The sequence below is a fragment of the Nestor notabilis genome, unplaced genomic scaffold (assembly GCF_000696875.1).
Source record: "Nestor notabilis isolate BGI_N333 unplaced genomic scaffold, ASM69687v1 scaffold470, whole genome shotgun sequence".
In the NCBI taxonomy this organism is placed as follows: Eukaryota; Metazoa; Chordata; class Aves; order Psittaciformes; family Psittacidae; genus Nestor; species Nestor notabilis.
The window spans coordinates 19270-36691 of NW_009912247.1; the positions used below are offsets into that span (position 1 = coordinate 19270).

The following is a 17422-nucleotide window of genomic DNA, read 5'->3' on the forward strand; positions in this document are numbered from 1 at the left end:
AGGAGAAAGGAAAAAAAAAAGGAACAAGAAGCAGGAAAAACCTCAGAGCTTTGTAGCCAGGATTACCTTTCTCCCACCTGTCACCACTGATGTCCTCTCAAGGTTAGAATTCGAGCTACGTGAGGCCAGCTTAAACCAAACGCCATCTGAAAGGAGCTCTATGAAGGAACAGCAGGCTCGGGAAGGAGAACAGCAGTGCCCACAGGAACATGAGCAACAGCTTGCAAGTTAACCTGCCCAGGACCTGGGCTGGTTCAAACAGCTCGCTCCAGGAGAAGTCTGAGCATTCCTTTTTTCTTTTCTATTACTACAGGATGGAGGACGAGGCAGTACTGGACAGAGGGGCTTCCTTCCTTAAACACGTATGTGATGAAGAAGAAGTGGAAGGTAAGAGACCTTGGACTGCTGGGGAGGAGTGGTGCCTTCACAATTTTGCGTGTAAGATGGGCATGGTTGGATAGCAGAGAAAAAGGGCACCTTTGTTCTGCCGAGTAATTGATCCTAAAATTGAAACACTAGGAAGCTTGATTGGGGTAAAACTGACTTGTTAAAGAAATCCTCTTTTTCAGTTGAGGAGCGAATGTCACTGTATGCTGCTGGCACACATTTCCACCCCCCACCAAGTCCTTTTTGCAGTGCTTTCCATAGTGGCTGTGAAATATCAGAGTTATTTGCATTTCTTTCCTCTATGAATATAGTTTTTGCCATGTTGCAGATCACCTGGAGGTGCTGGAATACAGTGGCAGACGTCACAGAAGGAGATGTGAACTGGAAAAACCAGCTGAATTTGTACTGAGTGTTGGGGGTGGGCATAAGGCAGCAAGTGGATGTTTGCCTGGGTGATGCTTTTGGCTTAGGAGGCATCAAGAGAAGGTTTTTTCCTTTGAAAGGGAACTTTTTAACAGGTCACAGTTTCCTCACTTTTTAGGAAATCCTTTGAAAGTGTTTTTATTTTCTAACTAAGAATGTTGTGACATCCCGAAGGTAGAAGTGATTTCAAGAAATTTAAGGTTGTGTGTGTGAAATTATTAAGCTGATAGGAATGAATTATTTGCAGCAGATTCTCTTTTTCTTGGTTCATGAGGATCAGTTGACCGCGTGCTTGATGAGCTAGTGGAGGAGAAGGAGGAAAGGATGGTAGGTGCCTAGAAGGGAAAGGAGGCCAGTGTTCACCTCACAGTGCTGGCATTCCCTTCTTAAGTATATTATTTTGTGCTAATTTCTTTATTTAGTAACAGATGTCTGTGGTTTAAAATGTTTTGAAAGCTGTAGGGTTCCAGCCATGTCATTGTCACTGGCAATGCATGGTGAAGGATCAAGAAGTATGAAAGAAAATTATCTCCAAAACGATGAATTAGAACGTGTCCAGCAAACGAAGCTGGTCCTTGCCATCAAAAAGCCTGTGTTCTCTTCCTCTCTTGGAGGAGAACAGATTATTCTGTTGAGTAATCTGTGCTCAGTGGCTGTGAATCTTCATGTTGGGTTTAATTAGGCCATTTGCCGTCTGCAGGGTCGGAATGACAGTGGGTTTGTATTAGCCTATCACTCGTAGAATAACTGATACTTTGGCACAGCAGAGACGCTCAAAACTGGAAAGAGGGAGACTATTTCTTGCATTTTACTGTCTTAAACATGGCCATGTGCTGTTGGGGTGCGTATTGCCCCTGAGCGACACTCCAGGAATATGACACAACTTGTTTTGAGGGACAGTGTGGGAATGTCCATTGAACTGTCTGCAGGTGCTTGAAAAAGGCTGTGGTTAGTACTTAAATACATATTTGTAGATGTGGTGTGTTTATCTCCGTGTTCTGAGGTAGGTACCCTCGTTTGGTGTAGTTGGGCTAACAGACCAGCTGCAGTTCAGGAGAGGAAGAAGGAGAAGAGGAGGTGAAGCAAGTATTTCTAATTACATACGACAGCCTCTCGGAACTGAAGCTGCTTGTCTGAGCCTCCAGAGAGATGGGAGCTGTGTAACCAGCTAATTCCCTTGCGTGTGCTGGAGGCAGTGCCTTGATTGTCACCAGGCTTCTGTGAACGACCTGGCTGCATCCCAAAAGAGGCCGCTGGCTGTGGTGGGGCCAGGGTTTATGCTGTAGGATCTGTCAGGGTCACCATGAATGTGTGGTGCATGTATGGTGAGTTGCTGCTCAGCCACTCCACTCCTCTGGACTGGGACAGAATTCATAGCATACCTGGCAAATATGGGGCATTACCACAGTGCCAGGTAATCATTAAAGGTACTTTGAAGAGATCTCATTTGCCTTAGAGGGGCAGACTTCCAACCTAAATTGTTCCAGGATTTGAGGCATGCTCTCAGCTACATCTACCTTACTACACAGATATTCACCCTGTGTGTAAGTACACTTAATGTATGTGCATATCTAACGTGCACACACGCACTCCATGTACAGTCATATTCTGCATGTATAGAGTGAATTATAGACTTACAGACTGGTTTGGGCTTGAAGGGACCTTTTAAAGACCATCCAGTTCCAACCCCCTGCCCCGGGCAGGGACACCTTCCACTAGAGCAGGTCGCTCCAAGCCCTTGTGTCCAACCTGGCCTTGAACACTGCCAGGGATGGGGCAGCCACAGCTTCTCTAGGCAACCTGTGCCAGGGCCTCAGCACCCTCACAGGGAAGAGCTTCTTTATATCTAATCTAAATCTACTCTTTTTCAGTTTAAGATCTAATGGAAAGGCTAAAAAGATCCAGTGGAAGGGCTAAATAAAACGTAGGATAGAAGACCTTTGGCTGACACTCAGTGCAGGTGCTTTTAAGTGTCTCTGCTAGATTTCTGCACTGCAAATGGAGTGGTTTCAAGTAGGAGAGCATTTGTCTAGAGACCTGAAGGTGTTAGCTCCAAAGTGCTCTCCGTTACTTCTGCTGCTTCCCTGTCATGGTGATAAATTGCTTTTCTAAAAGTCTTTCAGTAGAGGAAGGAAACAGTGAGTGGAATTGTTACGTCCAGATAGATCGTATTTTTCTGATAGTTTTCATTTTTAGCCTACTTGCATGAGGAAACAACAGACAGATCATAAAGCTCTCTTCTTTCCATTCCTCTTCCAGTAACTTTTTTGCACCTAAAAGTCAATATTGATCAAATTTCTCAGGAGGGCTCTTTAAAGCTACTCTTAATTTCAGTAAACTTGGAGGGAAACAAGAAACTGAGCAGAAGAGCATAACTCTACTGAGGAAAGTTGTTGCTTTTTGAAGAGGGGGAAAGCCAGGCATTTCTGGTTAGTAGGATGTTGGGACATCTTCAGCATGGGGCAGTTGTCATTCATGCCCTTGCTGAGTAAATGTTACGTAGTGGCAACCATACACACCTGACAAAGGTATGTCCTTGGGAGGGCTTAATCAATTAATTCAGTGCATGTTACTTATAAAATCATGGAATGTTTTGCATTGGAAGGGACCTTAAAGATCATCTTAGTTCCAACCCCCTGCCATTGGCCATCACTGCTGTTGAACTTAAGTACCCAGAAATGTGACTTGCTGAGACAAGGTATTCGCCTGGGTATGGTTTGGAGTGTGGAAGAAGTGCAAGCAGGAAAATGTAGGGTTTTTTGGTAGAAATAGGAAGAGGCACTGCCCTAAGCTGAACCTCCTGTGTGAGAAATCCATTCCCATTCATTTTGAGCACTGCACGTTCCTTTCCTTGAAGGTAACGATGTCTCGCTGTAATGCCAGTGTTCGGAATGCTCCTGTGTGTGCCATAAACAGATTACTTAATAACCAATTTTGCAAGAGGGGAAAAGTAAAGCTCCACCTTATCCTTTGAGATAAGGTATTCTTGGCTCTTTAAGCCCAACTTCCCCCAGGCTTGCTACCGCCCTGACTTCACAGCGGGGTGGAGGATGCTTGATTTCAAGTCTGGCAATTGCACTGCTGGAAGGCCTCAGGAGCATTTTGGCTTCTTGTATTAGGAGTTGGGGACCAGCATTCCTCTCAGGTGTTTTGTCAGGTGATTTGCAAAGTAAAGGTCTAGAGCATCTCTTACATACTGCTGTTGTAGGGGCGAATTCAGGGGAAAAACGCTGTTGCAGTGGACACTTTTTCATGCATCCTGTTATGGTATTTACTACTTAGAGAGCCTAAACCAGGGATTTCATAATGACTTTCTGTAACTACTTCTTCCATCCTAGCTGGCTGCTCCCCGTGTGTTCCACCTCCTCGGTTTCTATTCTTGACCCTGTTGTGTCATTGCTCTTTGCTGGTAGAACGCTGTGTGATGCCATAAGCCTGCGATGATTACTTGGTGCTTGGATCAATAAGGAGAGAGGTTGAAAGGGTCAGGAGAACTGTGAAAATCTTTACCTTTATTAACAGCAGGCAGAAGGCAGGAGAAATGAGCTCTGTTTACCCAGTTCCTTTGTTTTCTTTTTCTTCTCACCTCTCAGCCTCACCCTCAGGTTTTGATCCCTGGCTGTGGGCAGACCTTCACCATTCTCGGAAATAACGAGAAGACCTGTTTCATGTCAGTTAGAGTTTTTAATTGCTTCTGAAAGAAATATGATTTAAAAATAAACCAGATAAAGTCTCAGCACAGAATGTACTTCATTAATATTCTTTGGTACCTTTAATTTATATGAGGAGATAAAATAGGCTGTGTTTTGCTTTGGTAAAACAGAGTCAGGCTTTGCTGGTGCAAAAGCAAGACACTGAGGACTTGGGCACTGCCTTTTTGCTCTCTTTCCATATGACAGTTGGCACAACTTGGGAATGGCAGGCAAGGAATGGAACCTAAGTGCTGCACCAGGAAAACCAAGATGGGTAGTTTGGATTTTCTCAGCTTTCAAGTGTCTGGTTGAAAGGCTTCAGAAGAGCTACTTTCCAGCTTTAATTCTCCCTGATGTTTGGCAGGACACTGAAATGTGCTGTTAACTGGTTTGTCATAGATGAAAAGGACTCTGTGAAGTGCTATGACTTCACTGCAGACTTTTGAGAATATGGTAAATCCCTGAGGAGAAGCTGGGAGAGGTTTTTGAGTGTGTGTTGATTAAGTCAGTAGTACAAATGCTGTGAGGTCTGGTGAAATACCAGTCACTCATGAAGTGGTTCAGAAATTTTTGTCGTTAGGATAATATCACTTTTGGGTCACTGGTTAGCTGGATGCTAGTAAATCATAGAATCACTGACTGGTTTGGGTTGGAAGGGGCCTTAAATCTCACTCAGTCCCACCCCCCTGCCCCGGGCAGGGACACCTTCCACTAGAGCAAGTTGCTCCAAGCCCCTGTGTCCGACCTGGCCTTGAACACTGCCAGGGATGGGGCAGCCACAGCTTCTCTGGGCACCCTGTGCCAGCGCCTCAGCACCCTCACAGGGAAGAGCTTCTGCCTAATGTTTAGTCTAAACTTCCCTTGTGTAAGTTTGAGTCCTTTCCCCCTTGTCCTGTCACTACAGTCCCTGATGAAGAGTGATGAATCTGTGAGTGTGCTTGCTACTGACAGGTTCCAGGAGGCATCTGTGTGCCCCATCCCTGCATGGGACACTGTTCTGGTCACTGCAGATGTCTTTCATCTGTTGTCAGGCATCAGCGTTAGCTTTCAAGTTGCTGGGGTTATGGTAGAATGTGTTGATGCCTGCCTGCACTGAGCTCCGTGGGAAAAACCGCGCTCCAAGTGTAGAGGACGATGAACTGATTTTGCAGCAGGTAGTGATAAGTTGGCTGTGCACACAGGAGGAATGGAGAAAATGTTGTAAGAACAGCTGAGTCAATATGTGATGTGGTTTGCCCGTTGTGAAGGGAAGGTGGTGTTTTCTTTTAGGTGGCGATAAGTTTTGCGCTCACACATGCTGTGCGTGTAGGGTATGTGGTAGGGAAGAAGAGTGTTTCCGTACCATTCCATACCATGTGGCTGCCCCATCCCTGGCAGTGTTCAAGGCTAGGTTGTATGAGGCTTGGAGCAACCTGGTCTAGTGGAAGGTGTCTCTGCCTGTGGCAGGGGATTGGACTACATGGTCTTTAAAAGGTCCCTTCAAACCCAAACTATTCTGTGAATCTATGGTATGATTCATTCTGGTAGTGATGGGCTTTTCCCTATCTCTGATCAGTTTAGAAACAGTCATCAGCTGAGGGCCATGCTAATAAGAAAGGTGGCCTCCCTTACAGCCTGTGGTGAGAGCAACTTCCCTGGGTGGATGTTTTCAGTAGCTGGGGCCATCGTGAAGCTGCTGGTCCCCATCAAGAGAGAGCAGGAGCTTGAACAGTGTGCAGCAGTCCAGTCCATGGGTATGTCCCTCCGTTGTCTCAGTGTGCTCACGATAATGGCTCTACAAAGGTCACTTTTAAGCCCTCTCTTAATTCGTGCTTCAGTTCCTGTAGCTGCTGCCCAGCATCAGTGTATATTATATATGGTGGTGCAGTTGTGCAGCTGCTGTTTATGTGATGGTTTGGTCCTCTCCTGCATCATTTCAGTTAGGATTCAAGTCTAGGCTTGTTGAACTGTCTTCTCCCACCCGTTGTATATACCTTCCTCTGCCCAAGAGCTCTTTTTAAGGTACAGTAGTAGTGGATATGACAGTTCAGCATGGAGATTGAAGAACCGAGTCAGCCTGTGCTCAGATGTGAGCCCCAAATGCCCTTCTGGAATTTTTCTGAGGCATTTAAAACGAGAAGGTCACAAAATGTGTTGGGCAGCCCCAGTTGCAGTTTTAAGATGTGCACTGCTGGTGTTTGCTCTGTTTGGCTGCATTGAGCTAACTCTTGGCATGGTTTTTGCCTGTTCACTGCGTGGACAGACTTTTGAGAGACGTACTCCGTGCCATAAATCGAGGCATAGAGACGTAGTGAAGGTAAATGACAGAACCCACTCGGCAAACAGGGAGAGATACTGAGGCAGAAAGTGGAAGATACCTGACCTCGTGTCAGGGCTGGGTCCCTTCAAGGTTGGCCACGTCAAACAGGCACAGTCTTCATGTAGCTAGGGAACACAGGAGTGGCCTTCCCTCTCTTATCTGTGTGCCCAGACCTGGTGGAGCTGGGCTTAATCTGGAAACTGATGCTAGGGCTGTTTCTATAGCTTGCTAGGGTAACTGCAATCTGTACACTAGTTCAGTCTCAGCCTTCATGAAGGTCTGTCCCTTCTTTTCCTTTGGGCGGGTAGGAGGGCTTAGTATGAGCTGCCTGGCACTTGGCAAACCCAAGGAAACAGGGTGGTGGCTTCAGTAGATCTCTGCCTGCCACACTGCAGTTAAATATCTTGGTTTTGTTGCTAACCTGTGCCCAGCCTTTGCTGTTTGTTCTTCAGGCTTTGGACAACATGCTATTCTGTGCAGTCATTGGTGGTGATTAGGAGTTCAGTCTTCCTTTTCTTTCTGTGGAATCCAAGCAGTACTGGCAAGATTAGATCAGATCACAGCAGGACAGTTTCGGTGGCTTCTGTAACTTCCCACAGCTCCGAAGAAGAGGGAAAGAAAAGCAGCTTATGGGGTTGTGGGTAAGAAAAAGTCTCGCAACGGCCTCTATAAAGCTCAGTGAGAATACCTCAAACACATGTTTGTTGTTCTGTCTAAACAATGTCCATGCATTAATTCATTGCCAACTTCATTATATTTTACTGTCACGGAGCAGTACCTTATAGCTGTCACCAATGTGTGTCTTCTGGGCTTTGTATTCTGGTTAGTTCCTGGTATAGTTTTTGGTGACTGACTTGGTCTGCTCCTTGTAAACAAACAGGCTTTGTAGGATCTTCAAGAAGTCAGATGAAGACCTCATTTTTTAATTTTCTCTACCTATTTAGATGTTCTTGACTTGATTTTATGTGAGCTTCATCTTTTGGAGCCATCCTCTTCTTCAGGGCACATTGCTAACACACCTTTTAAACGTGCTTCACTGGAGGAATCTGGCAGTTCAAGCCTGGGTCATTGGTGGGTATTGAAACAGAGAAGTGCCAGCTTTAGACAGGTGTCCAGGAGGACTTTTCTGCTGGCTAACTATAGTGTTGTTACGTGGGAACCTTTTAAAGACGGCAGAGGTCACTTTACATAAAGATTAAACTGACCTTTTGAGGATATTGACATTCTAGAAGTGTGGTGCCATAAAAGAAGGAAGAAAAATCTCGTTTCCATGCTGTCATCCCCTACACGGCTCAGTTCCCTGCCTCTTGTAGTGATTTTAGTAAAAGGTTCTATATAAAGATACAGCGTGTGGTAATACAAATACATAAAATGATCTTTGGACAAGTTCTCTGCTCGATTTAAATAACTGCATCTTCATTGCTGATGCTAGGTCCTCACTTGAATACTTTCATCTTAGCCACAGATTTGGGGTTCTTTTGTCAGAGCTGGCAGAGAGCTTTGTTGTTTCTAATCTTGTACCTTCCAATTTAATCTATCAGTTGCTTAGTAGCTGGGGTTTTGTCTCTTGTGGAGCTTCTGCTTTCCTTTTTTTTTTTTCTTGCCCTTTACTGCATCTCTTCCATTGCAGGCTGTTCTCCAGAGGGTATTTATTAGGTTGTGAACGCCCTACTCAACCTTATGCTTATCCTATTGCAAGTATTTGGTCCTGTCGCCTGATGGGTTCACATTGACCCTTGTCTTTGGCCAACTACCACATACCATGAAAGAATTAGTCAGTTGCACTCTACTATTGTTTTAAAAGCCCTTATGCCCGAGGGCCTTCCTGATCTCAGTTTTTTTCAGCTACCTGATTACAGACTTGTGCTACTTTATTCCAGTCTTTTCCATACAGACACAATTTCTTCTGCCTCTCCCAGCCAGTCTTATCCAGCATCCTTTGTCCAACTCCAGCCATCCACCTGCTATTGCTGTGGCAGTCTGAGCTCAGTCCCTCCAAAGACCTTGTGTTCCCTTAATGAGAACCTCTTCCAGAGAGGTGACTTTGTGCCCAGGCATCACCACTGTAAGACACACAAGTATGTTTCTGCACTAGTAAAATCATTACTGAGATGGAAAGAGCTGAGTCTGTGAGGCCTGTCCTTTCTTTGGAAGGAAATGCATCTTTCCTGTGGTTCTGCTGTGGGATCTGGATCTGCTTTAACTCCACCTGGTATGTTAGCTTGTTGAGATTTCACCCAAATTTCAACAAAGTGCTCAGTGAATCCTTCTGCTGTTTACCTGATGGACAAGTTTTTACTCATGAGGAAAATCAGTCACTTGACTATCAGGATGCTCTGAAAACCTTGTGGGTTCTGAGGGATGAGCCAGGTCAGCCCATCTAGAGAGCTGGTTCTGGCTTGGTTTTGTTTTCTTTGGAGATTCAATACCTTTGTTTATATGCATTAGTAAGAATAGCACTTAGCTCTTAGACAGTGCTAGGGAAAATCATCATAGTCCATGGTTTTAGTGCATGAACCAGCCATGTTCACCCACGGGTCTTATGAATTTCCATCTCTGTTCTCCTACTCTGAATTTACATCTTCCTGATGTATCACTGAAAATATTCCCAGTGGTCTGCAGATTTTGTAACTTGTGTTTTCATCTGTGTGGAAATTAATGCTCTTTCTGATTGCTCTGGGCACATTTTTAGGTGAAATATGATAATATGTGTAGAAGAGACTGGGAGAGTTTACTCTGTTCCAGGGGTGCAGATGGTTCTCTGAGGCTGTGCCCTGGGAGGTGGAGCTGGTTGGGGTGGAGGACCCTGCTTCTCTGCTGGCACCAGCACCTCTAACCCTTCAAAATCAGGTAGCATCAAGGGCACTCAGCACGTGACGGCATGGCCATTTGTTCTTATTTCTTGAGCTGATTGGAAACTAAGCAGGGCTTAGTTTGGGACTTGCTTAGTGCTACTTTTAGTATCTCCCCTTTAAAATGGATCATCCCTGTGATTTATTTGTCCTTCTGGGCTGTCAGCTTTTTGTCATTTATTTCCTTGGATTCTCACACAAAACAAGAAGTACCCTTCCACCACCACTCCTTCTTGGCCTCAGAGGTATGCTGTGCTGTGCCACGCCATGCCATCTTCTGATGATGAAGCACGTGGTGGGCTGCATCCCCTGATGGTCTTGTGTGACTTGGGAGCTGCCATGGGTGCATGTTCCTCAAGGTTAGACACCTCATGGAGCAAGTCATCATCAAGGTAGCAACCCATTAGTAGCAGGCGTGAAAGCCATGCGCTGCTGGTCTGTGTTGGGAAGCCACACGAAGAGGTGAAGCTGCCCTGGCCTGAGGGTATGCTGCGTTTCAGTCCCATCCAGGAAAGAGGCTGACAGTTAGGCTATGGAGATGGGCAGAGAAGGGTACACCTTGATCTGCCTGTGTCTTGTTAGAGGTGAGCCATGGCCTAGACTTAAACGTCTTGGGCATCCAGAGCAAAGCCCTTCAGGCCACCTGAATATCTGTCCCATCTTCTCCGAGAGCCCAGGTACACATGACTGCCCAGTGTGGGAGCTGAAAGCAGCCAGGGCTTGGGGAAAGACATTGGCTGTGTAGACATGTCAGCTGTAACCACATCAGCCTGTCCAAGCCTGATGGGGTTTAATGTGACTCTCCCTCTTCTTTGGAAAGGAGCACTGAAAGTAAAAACAAGGGCCAGATGAAAACTGCTAATGCTCAGCTCATTTTCATTGCTTTATAAATTTTTAATGTTAGGGTTTGATCTTGTTTCCTTCCAAGGTGCCAGCCTGAGATTCTTTACTGGCTCGTCTGACCAGGCTCCAAGTCCCCAGAATGCTGGTCACGTGGTAGGAATTCCTTCTTTGACATTATGCACCAGGCAGACTTTATCCTTTGATCCTGTAACTTTTGGTTCCTTTCTTCAAATGACCAAGTTTTGGTTTTGCTAAGCAAAAGCCACTCCACTGTCACCACCTCCTTGGAAGATTTAGTGCTTAAAAATTGAGAGGATCATAAATGATCTCTTTCTGCTTGTTCTTTTGGCTGTAGATACCTGGACTGAAAAGAGAATTACAGTCTTAGGCAGTGTCAGGTTTAAACTCTGCACTTAAACTATAGATTTCTCTCTCTCTAGATGTTTTTGTCATTTGTTGCTTGTATAGGGGGATTGGAACGAGATGATTTTAAGGTCCTTTCCAGCACTAGCTATTCTATAGGTCCACGTGGCTTGTTCTTTCAGGCCTTGGGATGTTTCCAATTTGGAGCTGACATAATTGCATAGAAAGAGAATAATTCTTAAGCTCCCAGCACACACTTCTCATGCAGGCAGATCCCAAGGTCTCTCCGTCATATACATTTAACCAGGCTCTCCACTGACGATGCCAGGTTTGTCCTGGTTCTTTCACTGCTGTGCTACCCCTCACTTAGCAGTGGACAGGGCAGAATGGCGGGTATATAGGTACAGGATCCTGGTGTGTTTGATGCAGGCCCTGCCTTTTCCTACTGCAAAACCCTTGTGAAACTTTCTGCAAACCTCAGCAAGTGATAGGGAGTGAGTACCTGAAAGGAGACCAGGATTATGTATGTAGTAGGTGGTCACGATATGCTCACACACAAATTTGGCTGCCTAAACACACACGCAAGTCACTGGTGGGTAGCCGAAACTTCACCAGGTCAGGCAACTGCAAACCTGCAGATTTCTAAGTGTTTTTATTTTTCAGTACATTTCCCTCCTATGTCTGCATTTCTTTAACCCCCACATTTCCTTAGATGGAATAGCTGAGAGAAAAAATAGAATGGTGTTGGTGGTATGTTTGGGATCTGGCTTGTTGAGGCAGGGTGTCTGGACCTGCTTGCTTCTGTGCATGCTGCCAGAGCGCTGCTGGGGTCAGCATGTGAGCTTGTGGCATGCACGGCTTGAGCTTCAGAGAGCTTCACTGCCAGGACCTCAACAAGACCATGCTTGGCCAGGATGGAGGCAGGAGATGAATAGATATTCTTGCAGGCAGGGAGGGAGTGCTGCATTTTACACAACTTAAATTTGGTAATATATTGAGTGGGTTTTCACCAGTATAACTGACTCAGGGAGTCTTCAGTGCCCAAACTCTAAATCTGGACTCTGAATCATGAGCTGCTATCCTTTAATAGCTCTTAATAAAGCAAAAGCTGTGGTTTCAACCAAAATTTTTCCAGGGGGAAAATACCTCTATGATGATGAGTACTTCTTGCTCTATTAATAATCAGATGAAACGATTTTGCTCTGGATTTGTTGCACAGCAAAGTTTCTCTTGGGGCATGAGAAGCTAACTTCAAAAGTTCTAGCTGTAGCTGAAGCCATGACCCACAGCTGTCTGGTAGGATAGAAGAGGTGCCACTTTGTCCTGCAGGTCTTGCTGTGCATCTTACCTACAGGATTTTATGGAATCACAGGATGGTTTGTGTTGGAAGGGACCTTAAAGCTCCTCCAGCTCCAACCCCCTGCCATGGGTAGGGACACCTTCCACTAGAGCAGGTTGCTCCAAGCCCCTGTGTCCAAGCTGGCCTTGAACACTGCCAGGGATGGGGCATTTATATATAAATTCACTACAGTTCTTGCTACCAGCTCCTGTTTCAGGTCAGTTCAATCTAGATAGAGTTAGTATGGGTCTAGCCTCAATCAGCTTCTCCAGCTGTCAGCTCTACTGTCATACTGTACCGTGGCTGGCAGGCTGAAAGAGGAGGACTTCCCAAGTCTGTAGCAACATGAATCAAGAGACCTTCAAAAAGGAACCTGCATTGTGTCTGATCAAAAGCCATCTCACTCTACATTTCAGTGTGGTGAAAAACACCCCTCCAGTCAGCCAAAACAGCTCTTAAAACTAACGAGGAGCACATAGAGGCTCATTTTTTTTTAGGGGAGAGCAATGGGAGCAGCCCCCAGAGAAGGCTGGGGATGCAGTGGGGACCTCAGGACGTGAGCAATTCCCTATGTCCTGGGTACAGGGGAAGGTTACGGCTGAGTGGGACCTGGATTGCTGGGAGAAGTTTAGCACTGGGCTCCGTGCTCCCCATCCTCCACCAAGCCGTAGGATCGTAGTGTGGTTCCTGTGTTAAATTTATCAGGCATTCCCATTTGTAGCCAGTGGTTCTCATGGGAAAGGCTCTGTTACCCCGGTGAGTAGGAAATGGCTCAGAACCCCAGTGCATTGAGAGTATGTGTCAATTGTTTCCTTCCAGGCGCTTTGGGAAGGGAGCCTAGAAGTTTATCTCAGCATTTGCAACAATACAAACAGATGCCAAGCAGTTCAAGTACGTAGAACAGGAAAATGTCCTGCTCTGCCTCCCTGAACAGACTGGGAGGAGCAGGCAGGGGGAGGATGACACAAACCCCCCAACATTAAGTAAGCCTCTGCCTCGCAGAGTAGGGAAAAGCAGCTAAGTAATGCAGATGTTTGCCTGCGTGTATACAACTTCGGTTTTGTATTACCTAAGTCTGTCCTCTGCACACATGGTCAAAAGATTAAAGAGATTGTCCGGTTCTGTTGGCAGCGTATTTAAGTATTAAGACTACAGGCTTACTATGATGTGTTTTCTGTTATCAAGCTGACTGCAGAATTGAAGTGATTCGAAGGAGGACGTTGTGTTAGTACAGATACTGGATCCTGGCTGTAAGAATCCCTTCGAAACAACTATTGCTGCTCTGTCTGTCCCACAGCCACCCGTACCCTACAGCCCTGCTTGTGCTCCGATCAGGTTTCTCCTTCCCTGTCCTACACACTGTTTATGCTATCTGCCATGTTAAAGCAGATGTTCCCAGCTGCTGGAATAGTTTTCCTGGTTTCCTTTGACATGTTGGAGCTAAATCTTATCTTCAGGTGCTGATCCATAAGGTCTTTCTGCAGGTGTCTCTGATGTTGATGTTGTGACTCTGCTTGTTCTCTCTGCGGTGTGAGCCAGTTTCTCTGGGCTGGAGGCAGCAGATGCAGGTCCCTTTTCCCCTGCCACTGTTATGCTGCCTGATGGACCTTGCTCAACCCTGCATTTCTGTTTCTGGTTTTGTCCTGCTGCCTGAGATGGTGAGTTAGTAGTGCCTGGTACTGCACTGGGCAGTTGTACATCCCCTGCCAGCAGCAGCAGGAGATGCTTGTGGGGTGGAGAACTTTTAATATCTCAGTCTATATAACTCTGGCAGGAAAGTAACAGCAACTCCCCTTGGGGAGATTTTCACTAAGTCTTTATAGCTGTTAGTTTGTATCTTGGTATCATGGACACTGTATGTCTTTGTGTCTGAATATCTATTTATTGGTCTGCATAGTTACCCACCAGTACCTAAACTCAAGCTTGCTGCACACTCCAGCCACCAGAATGACCATGGAGTCATAGAGTCACAGACTGGTTTGGGTTGGAAGGGACCTTAAAACTCACCCAGTTCCAACCCCCTGCCATGGGCAGGGACACCTTCCACTAGAGCAGGTTGCTCCAAGCCCCTGTGTCCAACCTGGCCCTGAACACTGCCAGGGATGGGGCAGCCACAGCTTCTCTGGTCATGTCCCAGCGATGATGGGATCTGTTTCAGGGCCATCACAGGCTCTGTCACACTGGTGTGTGTGTGAGGGAGAAAGGAATTTCTGTACAAGCTTCTGCTGTCTATTACAATTCCCACGTAACAAATTAGAGCCAAAATGTATCACACCTAGTGGGGATGAGCATGTTTTTCAACTCATCGTTCTGGAGAACAGTTTTTTTTCCTTTTCGTTTTGTTGGTCTGTGAGAATTAAGAGTTCAGTGTTTTAGAAACAGACTTTTTCAGATGCTTTTTAAATATTTAAATAACTCAACAGCATGCATTTAAAATTTTTAATTTATCCTCTGGGTTTGCCTTTTGAAGGAGTCACTGCTGGAGATCTGTGGATCTCAATGGCTTTGTTGGGCCATGGAACATGCATGGTTAGGAGAGACAATGTATAATATGGAGAGGGCATGAGCTATTTTCATACGCTTCTGGCCCCATCCCTGCATACTGCTCATCATTGCATTAGTTACAAAGCCCTTGGGGAGCTGAGTTGGCTATTTTGAAGTTGCTATTAAGGAGGGCTGCTTTGGTCAAGCAGTGTTTTAAAAGACCTTGGTGGCTTTCAGTGTGAAAATTCAAGTGCAAAAAAGGGGAAGTGCTCTCCAGACTTCATAGCAGGTGGTTTTTCATTGAAAAGTCAGTTTGCTGTGGAAATTGGGTGTTTTGTGCCTGAACTTCCAGTTATTCAGTCTCAGAGAGGGATTTGTCATAGTGAGGAATTGGAGATGCATGTCAGCATTAAAGTTAATGGGTGGATGCAGATGCCAGCTTTACTCTTGCACTGGCACTTGCAGAACAGCTTCCTGTGTCTTGCAAATAGGTGGTTCATGTAGAACCTTATCATGCTGTTGAAAAACAAATGATAATGATAGCTGCAGCTCGCAGGTGAGAGGGAAGAGCAATGCATTCCCTGTAGTGAGGGAAAACTAGTGGAGATGGGTCAGTGGCAAGGGCTTTCTCAAGAGCATGACTGTTTTATCAAGTGAGGCATGACTTCTGTTACTTGCTTAACTTAATTCTTATTCCTCAGCAAAAGGGAGCATGACTGCTGCAGAAGAGAGGTGGGCTGCATCTTGTCTGGCTTTAGTTATTGTTGCCATCATCTTGCTCATCTGGTTTCAGCAATGATGTGCTTTCACATCATGGAGTATGTAGAATGAATTCCATGAGGGTCTTTTAGTTGAGTATCTTCTGTGGCAGATATGTGTAGGTGCTGGAGTCATCTCTTCTCCCTGTTCAAAGCCACAGCAGTCACGAATGCTGGGATCCGAAGGCTGCTGTTTGAGCTGCAGCCTCTGCCTTGTCTTGAATGTGTCATCTCCTATGCTCACATGAGGCTTTCGTAGTTGTGCATTCATGCAAGGTGTAAGCATGCACCAGGAATAGCTGGATGTGAGGTGGCCAAGACAGTGACTGTGCAGAAATTCTCCCCTGTGAGCAGAAGTAAATGACTGTACCCACAGACAAATATATTTGTTCTTACATGCATTTGCAGTTCAGTCGTTCAGATAAAGGTACTTGAGACAGTAATAGGGCATGTGTGTTTATCTGAAACTCTCTGCTTGCCTATGCTGAGACACGAGGGAGAAACCAAATTTGGTCAAAAGCCTAGAATGCAGCTATCATTTATCAGGGGCTGAATCTGAAGGAGCTGTTTTTACAGCTTACGGCAAGACGTCTGAATTATCTGCACACAGAAAAAGACATGTAAATACTTTCTATAAGCACAAGGAAAGATATTTACCCCAGGTTAGTAGAAGTGCAGAAAGCCTTGAAAATAAAACATTTTGATCAAACTTCTCACGAAGACGTAACAACTGGCAAATGTAGTTGCAGTGCTTTGGTTTGAAATGGAAGTCGGGAGGACAGGGAAGAGGCATACTTTGGGTTTCCAGCCAGCATGTGGAATTTGACGCTTACTCTTTTATGACTTAGTTTTTATTTTGGAATGTGTGAAGTACTTAGAAGTTGACAGTAACTTATGTTTAGTAGGCCTTCCTCATCTGCTGAGTTATGATACCCCAAAGGTGCTTTGACACTTGTTACACGGTGGACTACATAGACAAGTGATAGAAATGTGGTTCCTCTAAGCTCGTCAGTGCAGCCGGCTCAGTTTGCACAAGGTGCTTGTTAAGTCAAGCCAATGTCTGTGGGGAAACGAATGGAAAAAAATAACATATTCCCTGTATTCAATATTGTGGAATGAGTGTGATGTGAAAACCTTTTATGGGTTTTATTTTTATTTTTAAACGAGTCACAAGGACAGAGTAATTACCAGAGCATCTGCCCTGGCATGCACTCGCAGAAATGATTGCACAAACAGTGCTTTTCGAATGGTAGCTGCAGAGCTCCTAGCTCACGTTTGGAGACAAGAAACACAGGATTAAGAGGAGGCCAGCAAAGAAGGGTAGTTGGCTGCTCTGTTTGAATGAAACACAGCATGAACTGTCCTGGCCAGTGATGCACAGAGTGTATGCAGTCAAAATTAATGTTTGCTGTGCTGGTGTTCCCTAGGTCATCACACTATCTACATTGGGGTCCATGTGCCGAAGAGCTATAGGAGAAGGAGGCGTCACAGAAGACGACCTGGGCACAAAGAGAAGAAAGAAAAGGAGAAAATCTCTGAGAACTACTCTGACAAATCAGACGTAGAGAACGCTGATGAGACAAGCAGCAGCATCCTTAAACCTCTCAGTAAGTACTGGTTTCAGTTGTCACTCACTACAATGGTCTGTTGTCTAGTGATCTGCTTCTGATCCGGTCACGGAGGAGGAAACTGGATCCATGGAAACATCTCATGTTGCAGGGTCAGAGTTGTCTTAATCAGTTGCTGTCAAATGGTTGCTGCAGCTTGGAAAAGGCACAGGCTGGCACAGACATTTCATCCTTCCATATCACCTGAGTCGGCTCCTGAGCTAATGGCAGCCAGGAAGAGGCCAAATTTTAAAAAGCAATTTGACACTGTGTGTGAAGAAATAGCAAAGAAATGCAAAGACTGAGTAGGTGCCTGGACAGATCTATTTCGGCTTCTGCCCTGACTCTCAGGACATGAACCCTCTCTTGCACTCA

At 45.5% G+C, this 17422-nt stretch overlaps 1 protein-coding gene across 1 annotated transcript; it reads left to right on the top strand.

Moving 5' to 3' along the window:
• Positions 1-314: 314 nt before the first annotated feature.
• LOC104408719 (electrogenic sodium bicarbonate cotransporter 1-like) lies at positions 315-17047 on the top strand (the record flags this gene model as incomplete). Its single annotated transcript, XM_010018404.1, has 2 exons — positions 315-387; positions 16868-17047. Coding segments are annotated over exons 1-2 (253 nt in total), but the record flags the coding sequence as incomplete, so codon positions are not given.
• Positions 17048-17422: the final 375 nt, after the last annotated feature.